The 25,862-nt window shown below is 45.1% G+C and overlaps 1 protein-coding gene across 1 annotated transcript in view; it reads right to left on the bottom strand.

Moving 5' to 3' along the window:
• ZZEF1 (zinc finger ZZ-type and EF-hand domain containing 1) overlaps positions 1–25,862 on the bottom strand; it is a 1,733,356-nt gene that overhangs the window by 342,156 nt on the left and 1,365,338 nt on the right. Inside the window, exons 46-47 of the mRNA XM_086954803.1 lie at positions 20,917–21,017; positions 12,399–12,534 (exon numbers count right to left, since the gene is read on the bottom strand). Coding sequence (XP_086810929.1) covers positions 12,399–12,534; positions 20,917–21,017 — 237 coding nt within the window. The remainder of the gene's footprint in view (positions 1–12,398; positions 12,535–20,916; positions 21,018–25,862) is intronic.

Below are 25,862 nucleotides of genomic sequence, written 5' to 3'. Positions count from 1 at the left end.
GTCCCCTCCAACCCCACAGGGCCCAAATGCGTGACAGAGGTGCTGGACCGCCCAAATATAGGTGCATGGCCTCAAAGACCTTTTAGTTGGGGGGGGGGGGTCACTCCCGCTCTCGGAAAATCAGGAAGGTGCTGAGCCAGTACAGGCGTAGGCTCTACCGTGGACCCAGGCACTGAATATTAATGCTCCCTCATCTCGTTGTCAACCAGAAGAAATTGAAGACCTCTTCGACGACATCCTTTTTTTGTCTCAACTTACCCGAGTGTCCAGAGGACATGGAAAGGGACGATAGCCTCGGACTCCGGGACCACTCAAGGAACCTTCCTCTCAACAGAGTCCTGGCTTTACACAAAGTCGAATGTCAGGCCACCATGAGCTTTAGGGATGCCTCCCGCAAGGCCTTAGGAATCATGGCAAGGCAATCAGAGCAGAACTTTGGGTCTTGGTCATGCTGAAAACACCACAGGCAGACCAGGTGAGCGCCCATCACCAACATCAGCCGATGACAGGCTCCATAGGCCTTCAATCCTGACTTCTTAGGTGAGATCCTACACACCGTGAGGACAATACCTGAACAACACTACACAAAATGTTCAAAAAATTCAGTCAATCAGTGACTGAGGGGAAGCTCTTCTCTGGATCAGCGCTTGAGTTGTCACAATCATCAGCATTGAGCTTAGTCTCTGAAAACACCAGTGCATTTTCATCTGACCTGAAAAGAGTCTCCACCCTTAAAGATTTTCTATAGCTAGGAATATTTTTGCCCTGTTGTTCTTATTAGACTAAATTTCTGCCACTCTTGGAAACAGTGGGTTAATGGAGTCACCGAGGAGCAGATGTCGGGCCACATACACTTATCCCAGCGTCTCACATTTGCTATCTCTCAGGACCACACACTATCTGAAGCCACCCAACGCTGAGCTGCAGCCAATGGAACTGGAGCCAACATGCAGGCTTGAGACAAGTGGGGCTGAAGCAGCAAGCATGGTCTTGTTGAATGGTTGTGAAATCGTAAATGGATACCAGAGACTCCAAAAAGAATGGACGAAGTTGCAAAAATCTCTATCAAAGCAACTCTAAAGGCCTCAACGTGCACTGCAATGGAAGAAAGGAATGGAAAGGTAACTTCTAGTTTAGAATGAGGTTCCTCCAAAACTAGAAGGGAATGTATCTGGCTCGGTTTCTTGCTTCTTGAAAGATGCTGGTGCTCTTCCCGGATAGGTGAGCAACTTAATGAGGGAATCTGGTCTTAGTCAGTTCCTTAGCCAGCAACCAAGCACAAAGGTTCCAGCTTAGTATCTAGACAGGGTCTAAGACATGAAAGTTGTATGACAGTCCAGACATATGAATCTTATATCTGTACTGGGTTTAGAACTTGTGGCCAGGGAGGGGACTCATTTCATGGAAAAACCAAACCAAAGTTTTTGAAGAAAATAAAAAGTGCCAAACCACTCTTGAATCTTCATAACCGTGGTTTCTCAGATTAATAGGCCAATGTCTCTGCCTTGTACAGAGCATACATTTAAAACCTATATCACTTGTGGTGCTGAGGTTAGTTTTTCTGCAACCAAGCAGCTCTGACGCCAGCAAATGGTATTATTGAATAAATTCAGAATCCAGTCTTTACGCCTGGGGAGATTTCTAGAATGAGGAGTCTGCAGGAAGAAATATCAATTAGAAAATGGTGGTAAGACATGTAGGGAATGCAGCACAGACTCAGATAGCTTGAATTTATGTTACGATTGAATTAAGAGTAATTGAATTGGCTAATTTGGATTAGGAGAAGAAAGATGTTTTTTTAATTAATTAAAGACTATTATAAATTTTGCACACATGCAGGACATTTTCAGGTTAAGAGCACAGGATGGTTCGAGGACTGGAATTTTGTAGTAAAATGACAATACCAAACGTAAATTGATTGTGTAGGGATCAAGACAAAGCAGATCAGTAAGAGCAGCTCTTATAATCCATAACTATGTTATCATGATTTTAGAGAGGGAATCTTCAACTAACAATTTTAGTGCCTGAATTGATACAGTACAATGTGTGTGTGTGTGTGTGTGCGCGTGTGCGTGCGTGTACGTGTGCGTGTGTGTGTGTTTATATATCTAGTTGCGGTCACCACTAGGTAGTTATACTTAAGTCCGCTTTTATATAGAAAAGAGTGTTATTTCTTCAAAAGTACTTACCTGATTCAGATGATCTTGGTGTCTAAAATTAAATGAAAATCTGTTATATTTTTTTTAATTGGTCTCAGATTTCTTTTTGAGTGTGTGTCTTATTTATTGATTCTGTGTGTACAACAAATGTTCAACACTTCCCTCTGATAAGTCTAAACTGCTCAACCACACTATCACAAATAGAGCACCTGGAATTATTAAAGTAAAACCATGTAAACCAATAAGATTAGTCTGGATTTTTTGCATGGTGTTCCCCTAAATTGGTACACAACATAAAAACCCAGTTTCCTACATTGGTGATTCAGCAGTGGGATATAAAACTTTGCATAAGCTGAGATGACTTTGTCAAAGGATTATCCTACAAAGAAATCCACAACTGACTTTAGTCAAAACTATTTTTTGAAAACCTTTCAACACAATTGTTTCCATATTTTCTAATTTAAACTGTTAGGACCTTATGTTAAGTCCCCTGCACTATCATGATTTTAGAGAGGGAATCTCCAACTAACAATTTTAGTGCCTGAATTTGTACAGTACAATATGTGTGTGTGTGTGTGTGTGTGTGTTTATATATCTAGTTGCGGTCACCACTAGGTAGTTATACTTAAGTCCGCTTTTATATAGAAAAGAGTGTTATTTGGTTTTGCCACTAACTGTGGCCTCGTTTGACGAATCTTCACAAAACTTTCCAAAAACATTTATCCACCTTAGCTCCTTTCTGGAAGGTTTTGGGGTGATCTGTTAGGCGTGGGCTGAAAACAATAGGGGCCCCAAAACACAAAATCCACATGCATTTTCCATAGACTTCTTTACACAAGGCAAAGGCAACAACTGCTGAACGGAATGACACCAAATTTGCCAGGAAGCTAGATCTTGGTCCACAGATTGTGCCTTTTGTAATTTGGTGAAAATCTCTACAGTAGTTTTTGAGACATTAAGGGACAAAATATTTGTATATCTGGACAGGAGAGCCAATTTAAAACTAGAGCGTTCTGATTGGTCCAGGGAACTCCATTTCCTTTGAGCCATATTGCTCCCATAGGAGCAAGCACTTTGATTGGCTGCTAACAACATGGCAAAAATGTTGCTGACAGCCATCACAGGACTCAGGGACTTAGGCCCCTGTCCTGAAATTAAAAAATAAATAAATAACATAAGGAGGCAGGGTAGGGCTGCCGTTATTAATCTTATACTCTGGGAAGCCCACCCTGTGCTGTGTTCATAAAGGGGAGGTGGGCTGCGTAGTCCCCCTCCGCGAGCCTGAGGTGGCCCTGGAGAGCCCACCCCTGGGTTAAAAATTTCTTTATATGGGAAGGGGGGTTGCAAGGCTCCCATCCCCAAGCCTCACAAGTCCTTAGGGAGACCACCCACGGGCCGTTTACTATAAGGAAGAAGGGGGGCCATGCAGCCCGTCCCTAGACATTACTTGCCCCATAGCCCCGGTGCCGGCTCGCAAGCTATGTCCCGGAGAGCCATCCACGTGACATAGTGGTTTCCCTGTCTACAGTGGCGCAGGCAGAATCATCTGTGTTTTTGTTCTCGCAAGGCGGGTGCAGTTTTGAAGTTTCCGCCAATCAGGAGCAAACACTAAGTCCGCTCCCAGCAAGCGAAAGCTTTAAAACTCATGTGGAGATGCCGACTGGGGCAGCGGGGTCTTGGGGCGGTCAGCGGCTCCCAACAAGAGTATGGCGGGTGCCTTGGGTGCACTAGGGCATCCACCTTGAAGTATGAGGGATCCAGGGAAGAAATCGGTCTGGGGAGGAGAGCTGTGCACTCCTTTCCACTGATAATGTTACCAGGCCCCTACTCGAAATCTGCCTGAAGAGGGAGGCCCTACTTCCCTGCTTTCATAGCTCTAATGATATACCCATTCAAAGAGCAATGTGTACAAAAGAAGCTTGGAAGATGTCATGAGTGATATCATTTGAGAAGTCATAAATTAGGTCATAGAACATGTCATGAGTTATATGTGAGGGAATAAGCAGTGCATTAGCTCTGCTAACTATACATAGTGAATTTCGGTGTGTGTTTTTTTTAAACTTCAAAAAACTAATGTTGTCACTGACAAATTCAACAACTTTGCTTTGTTTTTTCAGAGAATTTCTAAGGTTAAAAAAATAAAAATGTTTTTATCACACCTAACTGTAACGTTACTTTAACTGTTTTTTTTCTGTGAATTTCTACTTTTTTTTATTTAAGGTTAAGTAATATTTAATTACCATACATAAATGCAACCTTCCGCTACAAACGAGCTTTAGCTGTGCACGGCTACAGCCAAACTCCAAATGCAGCCAACCCCAGAGTCTTCTATGTTAAGTAGAATTTGTCATGCTGAAACGATTCTGACTAATACTCAAGGCTGCTAACAATACTTAGTATGTAGTACATGGAACATTTGCCCTTTTGGAAACTTTTTCTGCAGCACCAAAAAACTTGTGTGGAACATGCTGTCATCTGCACACAGAGCTGCTCTACAATACAAGGTTTTATAACATGTTCAATACATCTACACACCTATGATGCATCAGGAGCACATGTGTTTTGTAAACACTTACACCCATTAGCTGAACACAGGTTCTACAAGATTAGGTAGAAAAGTAGATTGGAGTAGCGTAGTGTGGAATAGCATGCAGTGTTCTGGCAGACAGTGGAGCAGACGTAGACTGGAATAGCGTACAGTGGAGTGGAGTATGATGTTGCAGAGTTAGTTTAAAGAGACACTGTGTGAAACTGGCTGAACGGACAGGAATATGAGGTTAGGAGGGTAAAATTTGATAGGTCTAAATTGGTGAAGTACTATTAAAGTTATAAGTGAGAAAACACTTAGTTACATACTAACCCTCAGTCGAGGGACTTCAGGACCGACGAGGACTACACCAAGAGTGGCCCTGCTGTCTTGTTTTCTTTCCCTCTCTATGTCTATTCAAGAACCACTATAGAGCCTAAAACACCAGTGGCCATCTGGCCAAACACCACTGCACCTTAGCCCAGGTCCACGAAAACCGATGTTGTCCCCTGCTTCAGAGACCCTCATGAGTCGAACCCTCCTTTGGGTTCTGCCGGACTTGCCCCCAAGTCCCCACTTGCAGCCTTTTTGTCACAGGTATCCTTCCATTCACTTTAACGTGTAGCGCTTGAGGGTACCATTGCGAGCAGCACGTCTGCACGTGGAGACACCAGAGCAGGTAAACACAAACGGCTGTTGGTTCTTCGGATCTTGAACCCTAAGCACCTTAAGTTCTAAAAGGCATCTTCAACAACCACTTGCACTTCAACAAGCGTTAGTAAGTATATGTATGCAGTGTATGTTTATCCCTTAGGATAACATTATTGGGTTTGAGACCCAGACCTTCAAACCCCTTATTTGAGCATTTTTTCAAAAGTACTTACCTGATTCAGATGATCTTGGTGTCTAAAATTAAATGAAATTTTTTTAATTTTTTTTAAATTGGTCTCAGATTTCTTTTCGAGTGTGTGCCTTATTTATTGATTCTTGTGTACAACAAATGTTCAACACTTCCCTCTGATAAGTCTAAACTGCTCAACCACACTATTACAAATAGAGCACCTGGATTTATTAAAGTAAAACCATGTAAACCAATAAGATTAGTCTGGATTTTTTGCATGGTATTCCCCTAAATTGGTACACAACATAAAAACCCAGTTTCCTAGATTGGTGATTCAGCAGTGGGATATAAAACTTTGCATAGGCTGAGATGACTTTGTCAAAGGATTATTCCACAAAGAAATCCACAACTGACTTTAGTCAAAACTATTTTTTGAAAACCTTTCACCACAATTTTTTCCATATTTTCTAATTTAAACTGTTAGGACCTTATGTTAAGTCCCCTGCATTAGAAATGTAAAATGTGTACTCGTCAGTTAGGCATTACAAAGTATTTTAGATTTTTTTTGTCGATTTTCTAAAAATGTCCCAACTGTACTAAAAATGTCTTGCACAGATGAGCTAGTCCAGGAACTCAACCTGACCCCTTATCTTCATCTTAGTATGAAGCAGTTAAGAAACCTCTGCAAAGCCAGTAAAATTAAAACTGCCTCAAACATAACAAAAACAAGCCTCCAAGAGGCCCTTGTAGAGGTTGATGCAGCCCAAGCAGCAAGTGATCATGTCCCTTCTGAAGAGATTGACAGTGACCATGAAAGTGGAAACAGTACTCCAGGAGATTGTCCCACTAACCTAACTGGAGAAAGTGATGAAGTACCTCCTCACATGTACCATAAAACTCTACTTAGAGTGCCTTCCCTTACTGGAGGCAGGTCAGGCATCTCAGGACAGGACTCTACACTAATTGAGTGTACACAACTCCACTCGATGCCACTTCACTGTATGCAACTCCACTGTACCAAACTGTCCGTCACAACACTGTATGCTATTCCAGTGTGTACGACTCAACTCTGTATCACTCCATTGTACCCCCATTCCACTCTTTCCCACTTCACTGTACTCTATTTCACTCTATGCCATGCCACTCTACCCTACTTCACTTCAATCCACCGTATGCCACTCCACACTATTCCTATGTATGCCCCTGGACTATACAGCACTCCAATGAACGCTATTCCACTCCATGCCACTAACATTCTATGCTATTCCACTCTACCAGTCCACTGTATGCCACAACACTGTATATATTCCACTTTACGCCACTCCACCCTATTCAATTCCCCTCTACTCTCCTGTATGCAGCTCCACTGTACAGCACTGACCTGTAAACCACTCAACTCTTCGTTATTCCTTTGCACGACACTCAACTCTGTACACCAGACTTTACGCCATTACACTCTACACCATTTCAGTGTATGAGACTCCACTTCACACTATTCAACGCTATGCCACTCGACTCATTATTCTATTGTACACTATCATACACTTCGCAGCTCCACTGTGCGCCACTCCTCTCTACACTATTCCACTGAACGCCACACAACTATATGCCACTACACTTTGTTCTTCCAGTCTACATCACTGTAGTGTACGCCACTCAACTTTATGCCACCCCACTCTAGCTATTCCCCTCTATGCCACTCAACTCAACGCCATTCCATTCTACGCTAATCCACTGTGTGCCACTCCAATCTATGCTATTCCACTTATCGCCACTTCACTGTATGCTACTGCACTGTACACCACTCAAGGCTATTGTACTTAACGCCACTTCAAACCACTCTACTGTTCGCCACTTTACTCTATGCCACTCCAACCGCCATGCGGGATGTATAGCCTTAGACCTCAAACAGGCGTTTGATTCCTTATCCTGGGATTTTATGTTCGCGGCGCTGAAACGATTCGGGTTTCCGGACACATACCTTAAATGGGTCCATCTACTGTACACTCCCCAACGGCCAGGGCCCGTACTGGTTGCTACATCTCTGATCAGTACAACGTTTACAGAGGCACAAGACAAAGGTTCCCTCTGTCCCCATTGCTCTTTGTGCTGGCACTGGAGCCTCTGGCTCTGGCCCTTCGAGGATCGGTGGACCAGTTGGGCATCTGCATCGACGGGATACATCATCTCATATCCATCTACGCAGATGATATAATGATATATTTACGGGATCTAACGGCTATAATGCCCCTCTCCCAGGTATATTTGCTGCTTTTGAACGCTTGTCGGGACTGGCCATCAACCCAGAGAAATCTACCGGTTACTTCTTCCAGGAAACGCCACACATATCCCGCTTGCACTTCGGCACCTATACCCTGCCAGTAGCTGCTGCCACCTTTAAATATCTTGGTATACACATATACAGGGCACAAGAGGATCAGATTGAGGGCAATAATAGGCAGGCCATAGCGGGGCTCCGTGAAAGGGTGGGGTTCTGGTCCTCCTTACCCCTGTCAGTAATGGAACGGATCGCTATCTCTAAAATGGTGATGATGCCTCACCTATTGTATTACTTTGTGAATCTGCCCGTGATCCTCCAACAATCCATTTTTAATTCACTTAACACCATACTGACTACTCATTTGGGGGGCGGGCCGGAGGCAGAAAAGTCTCCGGAAGCTACAGCTGGAGTCTCAGAACGGCGGTCTAGGAGTTCCTGATTCCCGGGGGTACTATTATGCTAGCCAGCTTCAGTGGTTATCCTACTGGACTGCGGGACAAAATTTGAATGAGATTGGATTCACGCCGCAAAGTCTGGATCAAGGGGAACTCCATACTCTCCTATTACCAAAGGCTAGGATCCCCATGGATTGCCCTCCCCTGCTGCGGACTGCTTTGCTCTGTTGGAGGAAAGCCCTCTCGTACACGTCTGCGATGACCCCATATGCTACAAATATCCCTCTGCTCAGCATCCCCACACCACAGGGGAGACTCACACGGATTAGAACACAGGCCTGGACGACAGCGGTATTGAAGAGATAGGGGCCTTCTTTGGGGATGGCACTATGCTAGATCATGACGCTTTCACGCACGCTACCGGGGCGCCACCACGCCTGTACCTTTTACACGCTACCGTGGCGCATTATATCAGAACCATGTGGGGCCTGCAGCGGATCGAACCACCATAGCATACCTTGATACATCTTCTATATTACATGGGACTGGGCTGGCATCTGGTGCGCTGGCTCTACCCTGGGATACGGGTACATGCGGCAATCACACTCACCTTCGTAAGAGCATGCTGGACGGAGGACTCCGGGATGGAGATCACAGACCAAGCATGGAAATGCATGTTAGAGCACCCCAAAAAAGTGTCCCGTAATGCGAGGCTCAAATTCATTCAGGCAAGGATTCTCCATAGATCGTACCTCACTCCACATAAGATACACCGCATGTTTGCAGATGCTCCTCATTGTTGCCCCCGTTGTCGGGGAGACAAAGCGGACTTCATTCACATGCTGTGGTCCTGCCCTTGCCTGCGGGATTCCTGGGGGGTTGGGGGGGGACACATGGGAGAGAGTAGGCCACTCCTTGGCCACGATAACACAACTGCCATGCCCGGACAAGGCCCTGACCTGCCTTATGGGCCTCCGTAGAGCCTCGAAGGTCCAAAAGGTGCGGTTGAAGTTTCTTGACCTAGCGTTCATATTGGAGATCAGGGCGCTCACTATGAGGTGGAAGTCGCCTCGGTGTCCAACAGTGGCTGTTTGGCAGTCAGACATGCTCCAGTGTGGGAGGGCAGAGGGCGCAGCTCTTCACAGGGAGGAGGAGAGAGGGCTGAGAAAACAACACATTTCCTTAGAGTGGGAGGCTATGATACTCGAGTTGGAGGCACTGGACCTATCTACCCCACACGCCACAGCGTCTCAGTAATTGTAATTAGAAGGCGCCCGGCTACTGTCTGTACTCCTACCCCATTTACCAGAGACATTGTGCCACTGTCTTGCCATTGTACCCTCTGGGAAGGTGTTTTAAATGTTAACACCTTGGCTGCTGCACGAGTTCCCCCCCTGTGCTGGACATTCCAGAACAGGGTGTGGTCGTGACGGAACCATTCCGTCATCAGCACAGCTCAACTGTGACTGATGACGGAATGGTTCCGTCACAAGCATCGAAGGGGTTAATTCTTTGTAATCACTGTGGCAGCTGGAGTAGGATTGACAAGGCAGGGGGTTAGGGTGGGATTAGGGGGGGGAATGTGTGTGTTTTGAGTTTAACTAATTGAACATAATTCTACACAACTTTATAGGGCCGCTGACGTTACCTCATGTATTCTGTCCGTTTAATCATGTGTCCAGCTCGAAACTGACCTCTGTAACACTTATACCATTTGTAACGCTATAAAACAACTGGTTATGTGTATTTGCGATGAGTCTGTTACCGTGGGACGGGGTTAAAAATCCGAAAAGACTGTATCTAGCAGAACATTGTTTGTGATGTACCGGATATTGCGGTCACCGATAAAGTGTGTTAAAAAAAACCCTATGCCACTCCACTCTATGCCACTGTATGTCCCTCCACTATATGGTATTCCACTCTACGCTACTCCCTTGTATTCAATTACACCCTACACCCCTCCTCTTTACACCACTCTACTGTACGCCACTCCACTCTAGGCTAGGCTAGGCTATTCCACTCTACGCAACTTGAGTCTACGCCCTTCCACTGTATGCTAATCCGCTGTATGCTATTTCACTCTACAATGTATTCCATTGTACTCTATAGCACTACACTTAGCACCACCCTCGACAACAGTTCACTATACGATTTGAAACACTTTTTTTAATTACAAAATAAAAACCAACTTATTAAATAAAAAATCAAAGCTTAAACCTTTGTTTAGTGTGTATAGAAAAATAAAGGTTTCTTAACTAAAACAAAGTACCCAAACATTAGAAATTCTAAATTCATAGTTATATATTATATTTATAAGTTATGCACCACCTTCAAAATATTATAACTTGCACACCTCTGTACTCAGTGGAGTGAACTTGGTAGCTACACTACATTAGCTATAAGTCACCATTGTACCATGCACGGTGTTCTAACAAATGATGTGATTTGTGATGTCATACGTGTTGTTATTAATGCTATAATTTCAGAAGGCATTCCTGATATAATACAAAAGGGTATAAGCAGTGCATGGAGAAGGTGCCAGTTTTAGTGAATGTAGTATGGCTACCGAGTTCACTACAGTGTGTATGGAGGTGCGCAAGTTAAAATAATTTGAAGGTGGTGCGCAAATGATAAATTTAAGGTATAAATATAATTCTAGAATTTCTAAGGTTTGGGTGCTTTACGTTTGGTTTGTATATAAGTAATAAATACAGTTATAGTAATTTAAAGGTGGTGCGTCATTTATAAATGTAAGGTATAACTGTAACTTTAGAATGTCTAATGTTTGGGTACAGTTTGGTTTGTATAGAAAGAATAACATTTTTGTTACAATAACAATATCATTTTTTTTCATTGAATATATACACATAACTTATATTTTCTCCTCCTTAGGGTCCAGAAAGAATAACCTGCACCTAGCAGCATCACAAGTGCAATACAGATATTTCTATACAAACCAAATGTTTATCCTTAGGTTTTTTAAATTGGATATATAGACACAAATTATATTTCCTCCTCCTCAGGGTCCAGAAAGGACAACTCACAACTAGTGGCTCCAGCAGTGCAATATTGTAGCTCTATAGTACCGGTGGAGCCACTTGGAGTGGATGTTGTTCTTGCTGGACCCAGGGGAGGAGGAAATATACTTTATTGTCTTTGCCTGTGTGCCCCACTTTACAACAACATGCCATCCCCTATAGGGTGAGAGGCGTTTAGAGGGAGCTGTGGTTGGTGTGGAGTGAGACATACAGACACACACTCTCACACCCTCACAACTTCTTTTTGAGATGCATTACTCATGGGCAGGCAGCTATCCCATGATGACATTCATAATGAGCATTCATGTTTGACTCAACTTGTAGAAGAGCTACCTGCTAAAAAGGGTGATTATTATTTTGTCTTTTCTGTACACACATTTGTTCAATGATAATTGAACTTTCATTACAAGATTATTGCAGAGAAGCCAAATAAGTAGAATGATAGGTCATATCCATGTATATGATATAGGATGCATCTGTTGATCTAAAGTTACAAACTCTAAAATTCCAGGCAAAATAATGTATATATTATACATAATGTGCTTAATGAAACAAAATGTATTTGCTCTCCTGGGGACTATGTCTTCCTCTAAAAAAAAAAACTAAACAAATAAGATCCATAAATTCATGTTTGGCAAAGTCAGCAACAACCTTAGATACTACCTTAGAAGCGTGGCTCAATGGTTAGAGCGGCAGACCCTGATGCAGAGGTCTGGCCCGGGACCAGGGTTCAATTCCCGCCTCAGCGGCTCTTGGATTCAATCTCCTCGGACCTGATAATTCTCGCCTCAGTGCCTAGTCTAATCATGGGTCCCACTCTGTGACTCTGAGCAATAGCTTGCTTAATCTCCACAACTGCCCCAGCAGCGCTTGGATGCCTGGCTTCACCTTGGGGGTGCCCAGGAGTGAACATCTCACAGGAAAGCCAGGAAGGGTTCCACAGCGGTATGAATACAGCGCTACAAGACCTCTGGGTAGAAGGTGCTATATAAATACAAACACATTTACATTTACTCAAGACAATATTGGCTATCTATAAGGATACACTAAAAAACTGAAACAAGAATACCATGGTCAGAGAGTTCAGTTTGGAATCATTACATAATTGCACAAACCAATGCTACATTTTTCCATTCATTTAATTTAGAACTACCTACCAGAGAGGGTAAGATGATCATATCTGTATCAACTGCTTTTGAGCCCAGATCTTCAGATCTTAACCGCTTCCCGGGCTGCCATTTTCGAGCCAGCATCCGTATTCTCTCATCTGTTGTAATTGCATCTCCATCAAACCTTTAAGTTTAAGAACATGTGCTGTGTAACCAATGTTGAATAACAATAAAAAGTCTGGCTCATATGCAGCAAGGCTGAGCACATATTAACCAAAAACCACAATCGATTGCCAATGCTGCTACAATTTCCTAAATTAAATTTACACCGATGTAAGAACTAACCATCAGTTAAGCTCATTAGTCCCTTTTATTTATGAATTCATATTTTGTTTTTTCAAAAAAAAAATCATTTTTATATCCATATATACAACATTTTTACAATAACCCACAAATACTGTGCAAAAGATTTCACAAATTACACAACAAAATCACATCAGACTCACCATTTCAAACACACTACATTCATACTCGTACACAAAAATACATTACTAAACCAAACATTAATTATTGACAAAAATACCCTTTTTCAATAAACAAAAGTTATGTACACTTTATACATTTGATGCGCTTAATGATTTTTTTGTATGAATCCTCTATTGGATCTAATGTACATTCGATGGAAAAGATGTTTGGTTTATCCAATGGCCTACGCGTTTCAAACCTCTTTGCTTTAGGAGGTTCTCATCAGGACCAAACTCACTCCAAGTGAGCTAAAAAAATGCCAAATGCCACAGATGGCTCATTCCAGTAGCTCACTATACGAGGGCAAGTTCACACTTGGTGTATATAAGTGATGTCTGCTGCCCCACACGTCAGACATTTTGGAAGGGGGCTCTGCACATTTTGTGGTGGCTACTTCTGTTGTAGAATACCTTGGTAAGTATCCTCTACTGAACAAGCCTTAGACTTGCCTTAATGACCACCTCAACCAGGTGTATCAATGCTGCTTCTGAGTCAATATTTTCCATGTCCCCAATTTTCAGTTCCTATTTCTTCTTCAGGGGCTGTAGGTTATTGGGTCTGCTATTTAGGAGTATCTGGTATATCCATCAGATCATCTTCACTACCATTGCGTCCCCCAGTACCCTGCTCTCCAAAGGGCTACTATCTTCCAGGGTTTCCCAGGCTATAGGCTCCGCTTGTAAAGTGTTACTTATTTGAAAATAATGAAACTCCTGTGAGGGATCATGGTCATATATCCCTTCTGCACCAGCTATGTTCCCCAAGGTGGAGCTACCCATTTAGTCTCATTTTGTATATCCCACCAGATTCCTCACATCCATCCATAGGCGGCCTGTGTTATTTTACTCCTCCACCGCACGTAGACTCACCTGTCAGACAAGGGAGCGACTGCCTGTGCTTTTTACCATATATACAGTGGAGATAGGTACTGGTCTCCATCAGGACCCTTCTCCAGTGTCATTGCTGGGTCATCTCTAGGGGGGGAAGCACCACTCGCGTATCAGCTGCAGCTGGGCAGCCCAGTACTAGGCTCGAAAGCTGAGAGCTGACACCCCCCATTGTATATGTTGCGCTGCAGGGTGCACAAAGCTATTTTTGTGATGCCTTCCTCCCATAGAAGCATGCGCAGTATGGTATCTTCTCAGTCAAAGAAGACATTGGGGATTGGCCACGGGGCATTTTTTAGGACATACAGTAAAATCATCTTGAACAGAGATGTCATACCCATAAAAGAAAGGGGCAGCCATCTCCACCTATATACATTAGTTTGGAGTGTCTTATGGTTTTTTGTAGGAGCAAGGAGTTACCCATTACCACCGCAATCCTAAGTAGTGGAACCCTTCCATTGTGACTTTTAAGTTTGGGCGGGATCGGTATTGTATCATTCCATTCCCCCAAGCAAAATAAGATACGCTTATCCCAGGTGATTTTATATTCTGCATACTTTGCTAAGCTAGCAAAGATCGACAGTACCCCCTGCAGTGATATCACAGAGAAGTATGGTAACACATCGACCACAAAGTTGTACCTTCTCCAGCTCTCCTCCCACGTCAGAGAAGTCCACAACATCGCTGCTCACTCTCACCCAGGATGCAATGGGTTTCATACAAAGAAGGAACAGTAAAGGGGACAGGGGGCACCCCTCCAGGTCCACCACCCAATGGGAATACCTGAGACAAATTGCCATTGACCATCACTTTGTAGATGGTGGTCTATAGAGCAGTTTTGGCACCCGATGGAGTCTAATGCCTTTTCGATGGCCATGTAAAGTAGTGTTCTTGGCTCCAGGCTATCCTTTGTGTGCTCCAGCCAGCTGTGGATGCATCTGAGATTCTGTCTAGTCAGGGGAATAAAGCCTGGTTGGTCTCTATGAATTAAGGGGGAAATTACTTCCACAAGTTAAAGTGCCAAAATCTTCACCAGAATCTTAACTTTTGTATTCAAGAGAAGGATGGGCCTAAAAGAGGTGCATGCATACCCTGGTTTCTTAAATTTTTGATTTACCACTGTTGTTGCTGGTCACAGATTGGAGGGTAATTTGCCTGCATCTCGCGCTGCACTGAACATAGCCAGCAAGTGGGGGGCTTGGCCAGAGAGCATCCGTTTACTGAATTTCACTGGTATTCTGATGGGGCTGGGGGCCTTGCCAGTTGCATCACATCCATGATCTCTCAAAGGGAGAGTGCCTGGCCAAGGTAATCCCGATTGGCCACGTCAAGCTACGGCAGTGGGAGTTCATCCAAAAACGCCCCCACACCTGCCTCGGTGGCATGATACTGTGTTTCGTGCAGTGATTGGTAGTACGATAGAAACCATTGGCTATTCCCCTATCAGTCATCCCCGCAGTATCCAGGAGTTTGCCCACTCATTTTGTGGCTTCTTCCCATTGACTAAGCCATGCCAGGAGGTGGCCATCCTTTCCATCACACCGTAAAGTTTTAGCAGTAGTGTGAGCCAGTGTTTTGTCAGTCTCTTGAGTGTTGTGGCTGTGCATAACTTTTGTAGAGCTTCCAGGCAATGCAGCATTGCTTGGCTCCCCGATCTGAGGTGTGCATGCTTAGTCTCACATATATCAGTTTCCAGCAGGGCTAGCCTTTGTACGTTCTTCTTGGTTATTATATTTTGGTCCTATTGTGGGGGACAGTCATGTATGCCCCCCACAGGGTCACTGGAGAAGGCACCCAGTCTCAGAGTATTCAGTATACACAGACCACACCATGTCAGCATCTTAGAGCTCCCAGCTAGTGCCCGCCTGTGCCTCCAACACTACTAGTAAAAGGGCATGGTCTGAGATTCCCTTTGGTAGATATTTAGCCGAAAGGTAGACTGGGCACTCCCCCGACAGGACGAAGATGTAGTCAGGTCAGGAGAAGGTCTTATGGGTCCTGGAAAAGAAGGAACACTGTCTGACAGTTGGGTGAGTAGCTCTCCAAGCATCTAAGAGGCCCAATACTCGGCCCAAATGCGTTATCGGTCTCCACAGAGAGCTCTGCCATGCCAGCATGTGATCTGTCCAGGCTCTAGTCCATTAGCTCACTGAAGTCTCTACCACTACGTATATATCCGTGTCAGTTTCTGGCAAGAAAACAGGCTGTTGTAATGTGTGGGAGACACGTAGACGCTTAAGGCGAGTGGGCAGATGCGTCAACTGGTACCCTAGACTACAATAAATCACCAATGTGGGTCGCGCCAGGTCCTGTCTATATAATGGGGGAGGGGGATTTTTTTGGGCCAGGATCGCCACTCTTTTTGTACCCATGGTGAATCCAGAGTAAGACAGTACTCTGTACTGCTCTCTGGTAAGTCATTAGATTATTTTTCCTGCTAGGTGTGTCTCTTGCAGGAATATCAGGTCTGGGGGCTGTCTTCTAAGGTATTGAGCCACCACACCACATTTGAGCTTTTTAAGGAGGCCGTTGACATTCCATGACAGGACCTTTAACTGATGTGTCTCACATCCCTGGGTGTGATATGTCATGGGCATGTTTCTCTATGCTCCTTCTTGCTTGTGTGGCTCCACGTAAGAGGGAGTATCTTGGGCTTGTCATCCAGTTATGTGCCTCTTTTCCACTATCCCTGTCTTGGGGGTCATGTGCATTGCCTAATGGGATGAAGGTCTTTAAATTAAAACTATACAGCTGCGTGTGGCAACCAGCCTCTCCATGACTACTTGCCCTCACCCTACACTTCGTAAAAGGGAGTATTTGTTGCCCTAACTTGCAACTTCCCACCATATCAAACACTAGGGCATTGCCTGCCACTAGTTCTCCACCCCTCTTACTCAGTATTGAGTTGTCCATGCACTATGGGCCCTCGGGGAGGGGTTTGCAGGGGCTCCAATTAGGTTGTGGTCACCTCAGTTGGCCATTACCACCCGCACCGTGGCCCTTAGAAAACTGTCCCCGGATCCCCCTCGTCACAGCCACCAGTGGGGGTGGCATAACACTAATAGCCAGAGTCTCAGGGCTACACTGGCAGTGAGGCCTAGGCAAGTTCAGATCATTGTCTCTGGAAATGTGGGCCGGAACCTTGTTTGCTGGTTCCTGTCTCTGGAAACGTGGGCCCGGACCTTGTTCGCTGGTTCCTCTCCATTGGACAGCGATGAGTCTCTGTCAAACTTTGCCCAGCCCGGGAACGATATCACCCGGCACAGCCGGCGAGTTGGTCTGGGCGGGAGGACCACCTTCAAAATGCCTGGCCTCCGTGCGGGACGATCGTTCTGGGGGGTCTCCGATTGCGGACCCTCCTCCACCCAGTGTCAGGGGTCCTCTGCGGTGTTGAAGAAAGGAGTCTTTCCTTGGTGAATGACCTTCAATCGGGCTAGATAGAGAAGCATGTATTGGATTTACATTGCTTGGAGTTTGGCTTTTCCCTCCAAGACTGTGCGCCATAGTGTAATAGTAGTGTAGTGTAGCCTGGGAAGATCATGATCAGAATGGATTCTTTTAAAACAGTATTGGATTTGCACGCCGCCCAGAGGATAGCATCTCTGTCCGAGACTGGTTAAACAGCAGCTGAATCACCAATCGAGGAGGTGCCCCTAGGGGTTGAGGGGGAGTAATGGCTCGGTGGGCCCGCTCTATAATGAAACAAGAGGGGAGTTTGTGAGCCAGGACTCAGGATTTAACCATTGTTTAAATTATTATTCCGAGCGTGTGCCCTCAAGTCCCTTCAGAATGCTTGACAGATGCAAGTTGTTACGCCACGATTTACCCTTTGCATTTTCTGTTCGTTTCTCGAGCTGCAGTAACTTCATGCAGCTTTGCAAAGTCTTGCCTAAGGGTGTGCATTTCATCTTCTGCTGAGGAATCTCTCATGGCCTCCTGTTGTGGAAGCTCAGAAACATCAAAGTTTCAAGATCTCTGTAACGCTGTGTAACCTGCGTGAAGCCCCGCATTGCTAAAAAGTGCTTCACTCGTTAAATTGCCTCTACGCCACTGAGTGAGTGGGCCAGCACCAAGCCTGTGACTGCGAGGAGCATGCAGAAGTGACAGAAGAGGGACTGTTTGGGTTGCAGCATGTCCCATCACCACCATTGGCCCCAGTAGTCAGCGAGATCCCTATCCAGGGAGAAGAAAGCCATGCTGTGCTCCTCAGCTGCGAGGCATTGCCTGGCAACCGGGATTCCCCCAAGACGTACCGCTGCCGCTGGCTCGGGGCTGACGCTCAGCAGGACGTCAGCCCCGAGGGAAGCCGCGCTCGAGTCCGGGAAGGCTGCCCCATTCACCCCGTGAAGCGTCCTCGAGGAGAGGGCTCACGTCCGAGAACCAACCAAGTCGTGGTCAGGAGCGAGAGACCCGCTCCCCAGGTAACGCTCAAATCAGCCCTGCTGCTTGTCGTGTTGCCTTGGGTGGGTTGGGAGTCGGCAGGACTGTTTGGAGCATTGTTCTGGTTTGCGGGCCTGCCGGGGACGGTGCAAGCGTGATCCAAGCCTAACATCTGTGCGGCCACTTGTCGTGTGGCCGTGGGCAGATTGTGAGACAGCAGGGCTGTTGTGAGCCTCTTGTCCTAGTTTGCGGGCCTGTCAGGGACTGTGAAAGCTTTTACCTAGGTAGTGGCGTCTCCCTTCTTGAAGTTATAAGTACTGCCCGTACCGGCACATCAGAAGATCTGTGGTACCGGAGCCTGTTCCTCGGAATCTGTTTGTTTCAAACATTTGGGGGCATACTTTTGCAATCACTGACCGTGGAGCCAGCAGGCCCATGGGGGAAAGTCCCCTAACCACAAGAGCGCCGCATGCAGGTGCTCAAGGGAACTGATTGGTGATATTTTGTTTGATTACACCAAGGAATACAGAATCTACAACTTTGCTTTTTATAATAACATTTCAAAAATTAACTTTCATTGTGTATGCTGGTTTTTTGTTGTTTTGGTCTTGTCAAATTCAGATAAGATACCTTTATTTTTCTAAACCTGTGTGGTGTCCATTCCTGGTGTTGTCACTGTGTTACTGTGAGTGTTGGTACAAAGACTTTACACATTCCCTTTGGGATAAGCCTGTCTGGTCGTGCCAAGCCACCAAGGGGGCGAGCAGGGGTTATCTAGAGTGTGTTTCCCCCTTGGGACCCTGACTAGAAGCAAGGGTCCCTATTTGGTCAAAGGTACCTAGCTTTGCCAACTAGAGACCCCCATTTCTAACAGAGCACAAGATAGGATCCACAGAAGCCCCTAGCTGCTCTCACAGAGGGGGCCTCCAGTACAGCCCTAGTGTGGGCAGACTGCAGGGTTGGGGGAATGGCGGTCTACGCCTCCTGGGTAGTTCTCTTTAGGGCATTTGTCACTACCCCAACATGGGCACCCCGATTCATCTCCCTGTGTGGGCTTTGGGGGGACCCCCGCTTTGGTGCTTACCTCTCTGCATGAAAGCGGGGCTCTTCACCGAAAGTTCGCCCTCTGCTCTGATTCCTCCTTGAAGCACACCACCCGTCTCAGCTTACGATCAGGGAAGGGGCACGATCAATCACTCGCTAGGCCCAGCTCCTTGACAGGCTGCAGAGGCGCTAAACGTCTGGTAGCGCCTACGGCTTGTTTGCAGAGATAAAACTGTGCTGGTATATGTATTTGCAAATAATACCTCAGATATTCTCTACGAGACTTGCATTTTAAGTCCTCTAGCGTTGGACCCAAGAATACCAATCCATGCTATGGGCCACTATATAGAATGAAGCAAATTTTTGTTGGTACAGTACTGTTTAGATTCTTCAAATTATGCTGATACATTTTCATACGCCAGAGTTTGTGTGCTCCAGCCCCAAGTCTATTTGGCGGTATGTCTTCAAGATCTATCTTGTAGAGAATATCTGAGGTGTTATTTACAAATACATACACCAGCACAGTTTAATCTCTGAGGGGATTGGAAATGGAGCCCTAAAGAAGTTCAGGAGGACAAAACATTTTGGCTACTGTATGACTATTGCTTTTGAAGTAATAAAAAGAAGAACATGAACAAAGGATTATTGTCTAAATATGTATTTTTTACCAAGGCACTATGTGCATGAAGTGTACTGAACTTTTGAGAATATTATGAAATGTACTTGATAGAATAAGGGTGCTGAACCATGACGATTTGTTTATGTTTTTGAGCTTTCTCTGCTGGAAGTTGAATGGGGTATAACTTCTGGTTCTGTGCACCACTCTATCTGTCTAAACCTTTTCCACTGTGGTGGTAAGTGCGTTAGCATATTGCTTCAACCCCTTTTGTGTGTATTTGCTAACTTAACATTATCTGTCTAGGCCTCACAGGAAAAGAGGTTCCACTGACTGCTTCTTCAACACAATATCAGTGAAAGAATAGATTTGAGATGTTCTGTGTGCAGCTGAATTGCCAAAGTATCAGCAGCCACTGCGGGACCTCTGGAACCAGCATCTCAAACTCAAGCTAAGTGTTAGTGTTAGTGTTACTGTCATTCTGCAAATCACGTAACAAACCTTCATAAGAATTTCTAAAGAGAATCACATTCTCTACTTAACTGGCATCATTGTCACCACTGCCAGGGTAAAGCTCATCACAGTCTAACGATTTTAAGTCAGTTCCAAAAGAATTATGGAATACGTAAAAAGTCTCCTGTGATTACTTTCTTTATATGAAGGATCTTTTTCCTCAAGATCTTTTCACAGACCTTTTTCTCACAATCTGTATTATCAAGTCTCATGGGAAATTTTGTAAATCTCGTCAAGTTAGGAACCACTGGCACATCAACAATATTCCATGGTGAGAACCTCCTCAATGAACACAATTCTTGAATGACTCCAGTGGAGCTGTAGGTTACACCTCCAAAGGCCTAAGTAAAGCAAGGGAGAACGCTTCTGGCACTGCACCAAGTCCCTCAATACAAAAGGTGCCACAAAAGTAGCAAATATTGCTGAGAGGAGGTGACAAATTTGTTTTTAAGAAAGCCTAGAATGCTTGCATTTTCTGCTCAAACATTTTTTTAAATAAAAAAGCAAAGATACAGAAAAGGTATCCCATATTTTACTTAATATCCAGACAAAATGTACTTATTACAGTTTAGCTGCTCCCTAAATACAGCAATATATTTACCTCTTCTGAATTTCTAGAAAAAAGGAATCAGTTCTTCTCAATTGCAGTTCGTACATAGCACGAAGTATATGCAAAGGAGCATTAAGGGCGTCATGTGTCATCTGTAATAGAAGACAGGTAATAAGGTCAAAACAAGAAGCTTAAACATACATGCTTTTGCAAAAGCGAAATATGCCTTCAAAAGAATACAGTATTTTGAATACTTTATATACCATTTTAAACAGTGACCTAGAACAAATAAGAACAGAGGTTTATCTTTCCCATATAGTACATGCTGTAAAATTTGGATATGACATCACAGAAGTGTAGAGGATGCTATACGAGTGCACTGACACCAGTTTCGCACCCATTTTCCATACCCTCAAAGGTGGGGATGAGAATGACAGAAATTACTGTAAACCAAAACTAAACAGGGACCTTACTAAAAGTCACATGGCCAACCCTCAGAAAGGGGAGGCGGGTGGGATTGGTGAGAAAGACTATTGCTGAAGGTAAGTAACTTTGCATGCAGATTCCTCTTCTCTTGAATCCATACCCAAGTAGTACCTCAAAGATAAGGAATCTGATGAAGCAATCAAACAAATAATCTAAATAGCACCAATATCTAGAATAAACAGATTTGGTACAGGTGTGATGACCGGGCAAGCTGACGGCTGCCACCTCTGCAGGAAGTTGAAAAAGATCAGATTATATAGCTCAATCTTTTAGCCCATTTCAGGCAAAACGAGGAGCAGGACCCACAGGGTACAGAACTGTGTACAATGTGCGATCTCGTAAGCGGCAAAAGGGTCTACTGGAGGGATGCCGCAGTAGGCGACGACAGTTTGCACCACTTCCCGGTGGAGACGTCACTCATTATTAGAAAGGAAGTGCCGAATGAGATTGTTGGTCTGCACATTCAGGAAGCCTATCAAATGATTCACGACAAGCCACACATTGTGAGCTCGAACTCAAGACCTGAGCCTCAGAGCCACCAGATACCAATCTTGTTTGCGTACCACATCAAAATCATGTTGTCTGTCAGGACCTGAAGTGACCAACTCTGAGTGGAAAGCAAAAATGCTTTGTGTGCCAAGCATATTGCCTAAAGCTCAAGCAGACTGATGTGCAGTTTCTACTCCATCAGAGAAACAAGCATTTACAATGCAATGGTCTGCATTATTAAAGGTAGAGCTATTGGCATTGCTCATGACATTTCTTTTTTTTTTTTAATCATAAATAAATGGCATTGTCATTTATATTGCCAATAGCTTAATTGCTTGCATATGCGAGACCTATTGCATTAGCACCCACACACAGAGTAAGTAGTAGAGTAGTAGAGTGAGTAGTTGATAGTGAGTAAGTGAGAGTTATTAGTAAAGAGAGTATTAGAGAGTGAGTAGTAAAAAGTGAAAGAGTGAGTATTAAATAGTGAGAGAGTGAGTAGTAAAGAGTCCTAGAGCCACACACATTTGCATGCACAGTCACACCCTTACATATACAAAGTGTATTTTTAGTTACAGTAGTAAAGAGTGAGTAATATAGAGTGACTAATTAGGAGTGAGTAATGTTGATTAGTAGAGAGTGTAGCAGAGTGTGTAGTACAGTATTACAGTAAGTACTATACATTAGATGCTATTTAGTAGAGTGAGTTGGAGGGTGGAGTTGGATGGTGGATGGTGGAGTTGGAGGGTGTAGTAGTACTTGGATTGTGGATTTGGAGGGTGGATTAGGAGGGTGGATTAGGAGGGTGGATTAGGAGGGTGGATTAGGAGGGTGGATTAGGAGGGTGGTGTTGGAGGGTGGTGTTGGAGGGTGGTGTTGGAGGGTGGTGTTGGAGGGTGGTGTTGGAGGGTGGTGTTGGAGGGTGATGTTGGAGGGTGGTGTTGGAGGCGGATCAAGTGGTGGCGGATCAAGTGGTGGCGCTAGAGTGGTGGCGCTAGAGTGGTGGCGCTAGAGTGGTGGCGCTAGAGGGGTGGTGCTAGAGGGGTGGCGCTAGAGGGGTGGCGCTAGGGTGGTAGAGTGTGTGCGCTAGAGTGGTGGTGCATAGAGTGGTGGATAGGGTGGTGGCGGATAGAGTGGTAGAGTGTTGGTGGAGAGAGTTGTAGAGTGGTGGCGGTAGAAGGCTGTACAATGCAATGGTCTCAGCATTGTTAAAGTTAGAGCTATTGGCATTGCTCATGACAATATTTGTATTTATGTTTTGGTTTTTAAATCATATAAATAAATGGCATTGTCATTTACAATGCCAATAGCTTAATCGCTCGCAAATGCGAGACCTATTGCATTGCACCCACACAGAGCCACCCACACAAAGCCACCCACACACACATACAGAGCCACCCACACACACATACAGAGCCACCCACACAGAGACATTCACATAGAGCCACCCCCACACACACATAGCCACACACACACAGACAGAGCCACACACACACACACACACAGACAGAGCCACACAGAGCCACACACACAGAGAGCCACACACAGACAGACAGAGCCACACGCAGACAGACAGAGCCACCCACCCACACAGACAGAGCCACACACACACACACAGACAGAGCCACACACACACACACACACACACACACACACAGACAGAGCCACACACACACACACACACACACACAGACAGAGCCACACACACACAGACAGAGCAACACACACACACACACACACACACACACACACACACACACAGACACAGACAGAGCCAGAGCCACACACACACAGTTCAATTGCACACAACTGGCAATAGGGGCCCGACAACACAACAAAAGCATTACGGTCCCGACGAGGATGGAAAGGAAGTCAGAGATTTATGAATAGCTAGCGCGCGCAGTGGCCAATGAAGCACTCTGAAGTCCGCTCTATATAAAAACGCATAAAATAAATAAAATAAAAGCTTTTGGGGTGCGGGGTGACTAAAGAAGATCACCAAATAAATTCTCAGCAATTATGGAACATGGTAAATGTGAAGGCAAGTTTAGACACAAGAATGAATAGTCCAATGTAAGTGGGAAACAGGGCAGGTTTGTTAGAGGGGGAAAAATTAAATACACACACAAAATTAATTCAGCATGGTCCACTAACATTAAAAGTACATGAGGGGTACCAGCAGTGGTTAGAACCTACTGTTCGCAGGCAGAGCCCGGGGCGCGTAGAGCCCAACAGAGGATGCCTCGAGATGCCGGAGCGCACGCCAAAAGTAGGGGTCGCTTGCCATAAACACCAGAAATGTAAAAAAAACCTTTCCTCAGAGGAAGTTAAAGTGCCCAGTCCTCACTATCTAGCCCTTATCAGTACACGTAAACAATCTCACATGAAAATAAAATAGTCCCCTTAAGAAAAGGAGTAGGTTCCTACATAAAAAAAAAACATCTCTAACAATTGATCCATATGTGCTAATGCTCAAAGGACAGAGGGATAACGACTACTTCACACCTATGACTTGCATGGCACAAGACAGCAAATCCATAAGTGTGGACAACGCACATGCTCTCTACACAAAGTACACCTGCAGAGCAGCAGGCGTTGTGTCAGGGAGTGGGTGTGCACAGCGCCCGGCCAAGCTGCCAATCCGCAAACGCAGGGTGGCGGGCAGGAAGTCAGGCAGAGGGCGTCCTGTGGAGCACCAGTTCCGGGAGCCTTTCCAGGTAGCTGCCGGTCTCCCTAGAAACCGTAAGCCTTGAATTGGAGCAGAGGCTGGTTACCTTTTATTCATTGGTGGCTCTGCTCCGTGTTGTCTCGGTAAGAGGGAGTCCGTCGCCCCTCCCTGACTAAGGTGTGTCCTCCTGTCCCGTCAGTGAAACTGACGACTGTCAGTTTCACAAGAAGAGTACTCTTTGATGCCTTTTTGTGCCCCTGAGAAAATACAAATGTCTTGGTGCAGGCAGGCAGGCACCACCTTCCTGATTATTCCGTCACTTTCTCTTGTGATTTCGATTTTTTCACTGAGACATTCTTCAGTTCAGGCCACCCACAGGCTCTGGATCATATGCAAGCTACCACACCTCAGTCCGGTTTTAAAGCTTAGTTACACTTTCGGGGTTTAGGCGCTGTCTAAACCATAAAAATAATATCGTTGTTTCACCACAATTATTAGGAGCGCCCGTTCGGCGCTGAGACTATGCCCCTCCCCCCACCCCATAGAAGCCTGTGGGGGCGATGCATTAAAATCGGCAACAGCTAGGTGAGACGGAGAGACAATGGAGGCCGCCGCGCTTCGCTCCTGGCCACACACAGACGGCAGAAGCTGAAGTCCAGAGGGCAAGAAGAAACACGTTACTTACCTGTAACAGCAGTTATCCAGTATTGGTGTCTTTCATAGATTCACATGCCTGAATCATTCCCCGTCGTCAAGACGGGAGCCTCCGGTACATAGAAAAGTAATGTCCTATAGACATATATAGAGAAAATAGGCCTAAGGGCCTCACCTTAGTAGCCTATCCTTGTCCTTATGTAAAAATGACCAAACTCTTAGAGCCAGCCAATCAGCTATGACCTCCCTCTAGAACCTTCCTGGCAGGAGCCTCAGTCCCTCAGATTTTCATACGCACCAAGCTAGGTAGGCGTAATACAGTTAGAGAGAAACGTGAGTCCTTCCAGGGGAGGCGGGAGGGTTGTATGTGAATCTATGAAAGACACCAATACTGGATAACTGCTGTTACAGGTAAGTAACGCGTTTCTTATCCAGTATTAGGGGTGTCTTTCATAGATTCACATGCCTGAATCAGAGTAGTCAGCAATACATTATGCACATTTCTGATGTAATCATGCTACATAGTCATTTTAGATAATACACATATTACCCTGCGACTTTGAAACACTAGCATATATCAATATATCATAAGAGCAAGAGATGTGCGTACCAGGATGGCGGGATGTTGGAAGGCTCACCTCACTGGAATAGATGGCGAAGCACCGCCTGGCCCACTGCTGCATCCTTCAGAAGTTCAGCA

This window comes from Lissotriton vulgaris, chromosome 2_1 (assembly GCF_964263255.1).
Source record: "Lissotriton vulgaris chromosome 2_1, aLisVul1.2, whole genome shotgun sequence".
NCBI lineage: Eukaryota > Metazoa > Chordata > Amphibia > Caudata > Salamandridae > Lissotriton > Lissotriton vulgaris.
Note: the sequence above shows the minus strand (reverse complement) of the source record. Positions and strands in the feature narration are given on the sequence as shown.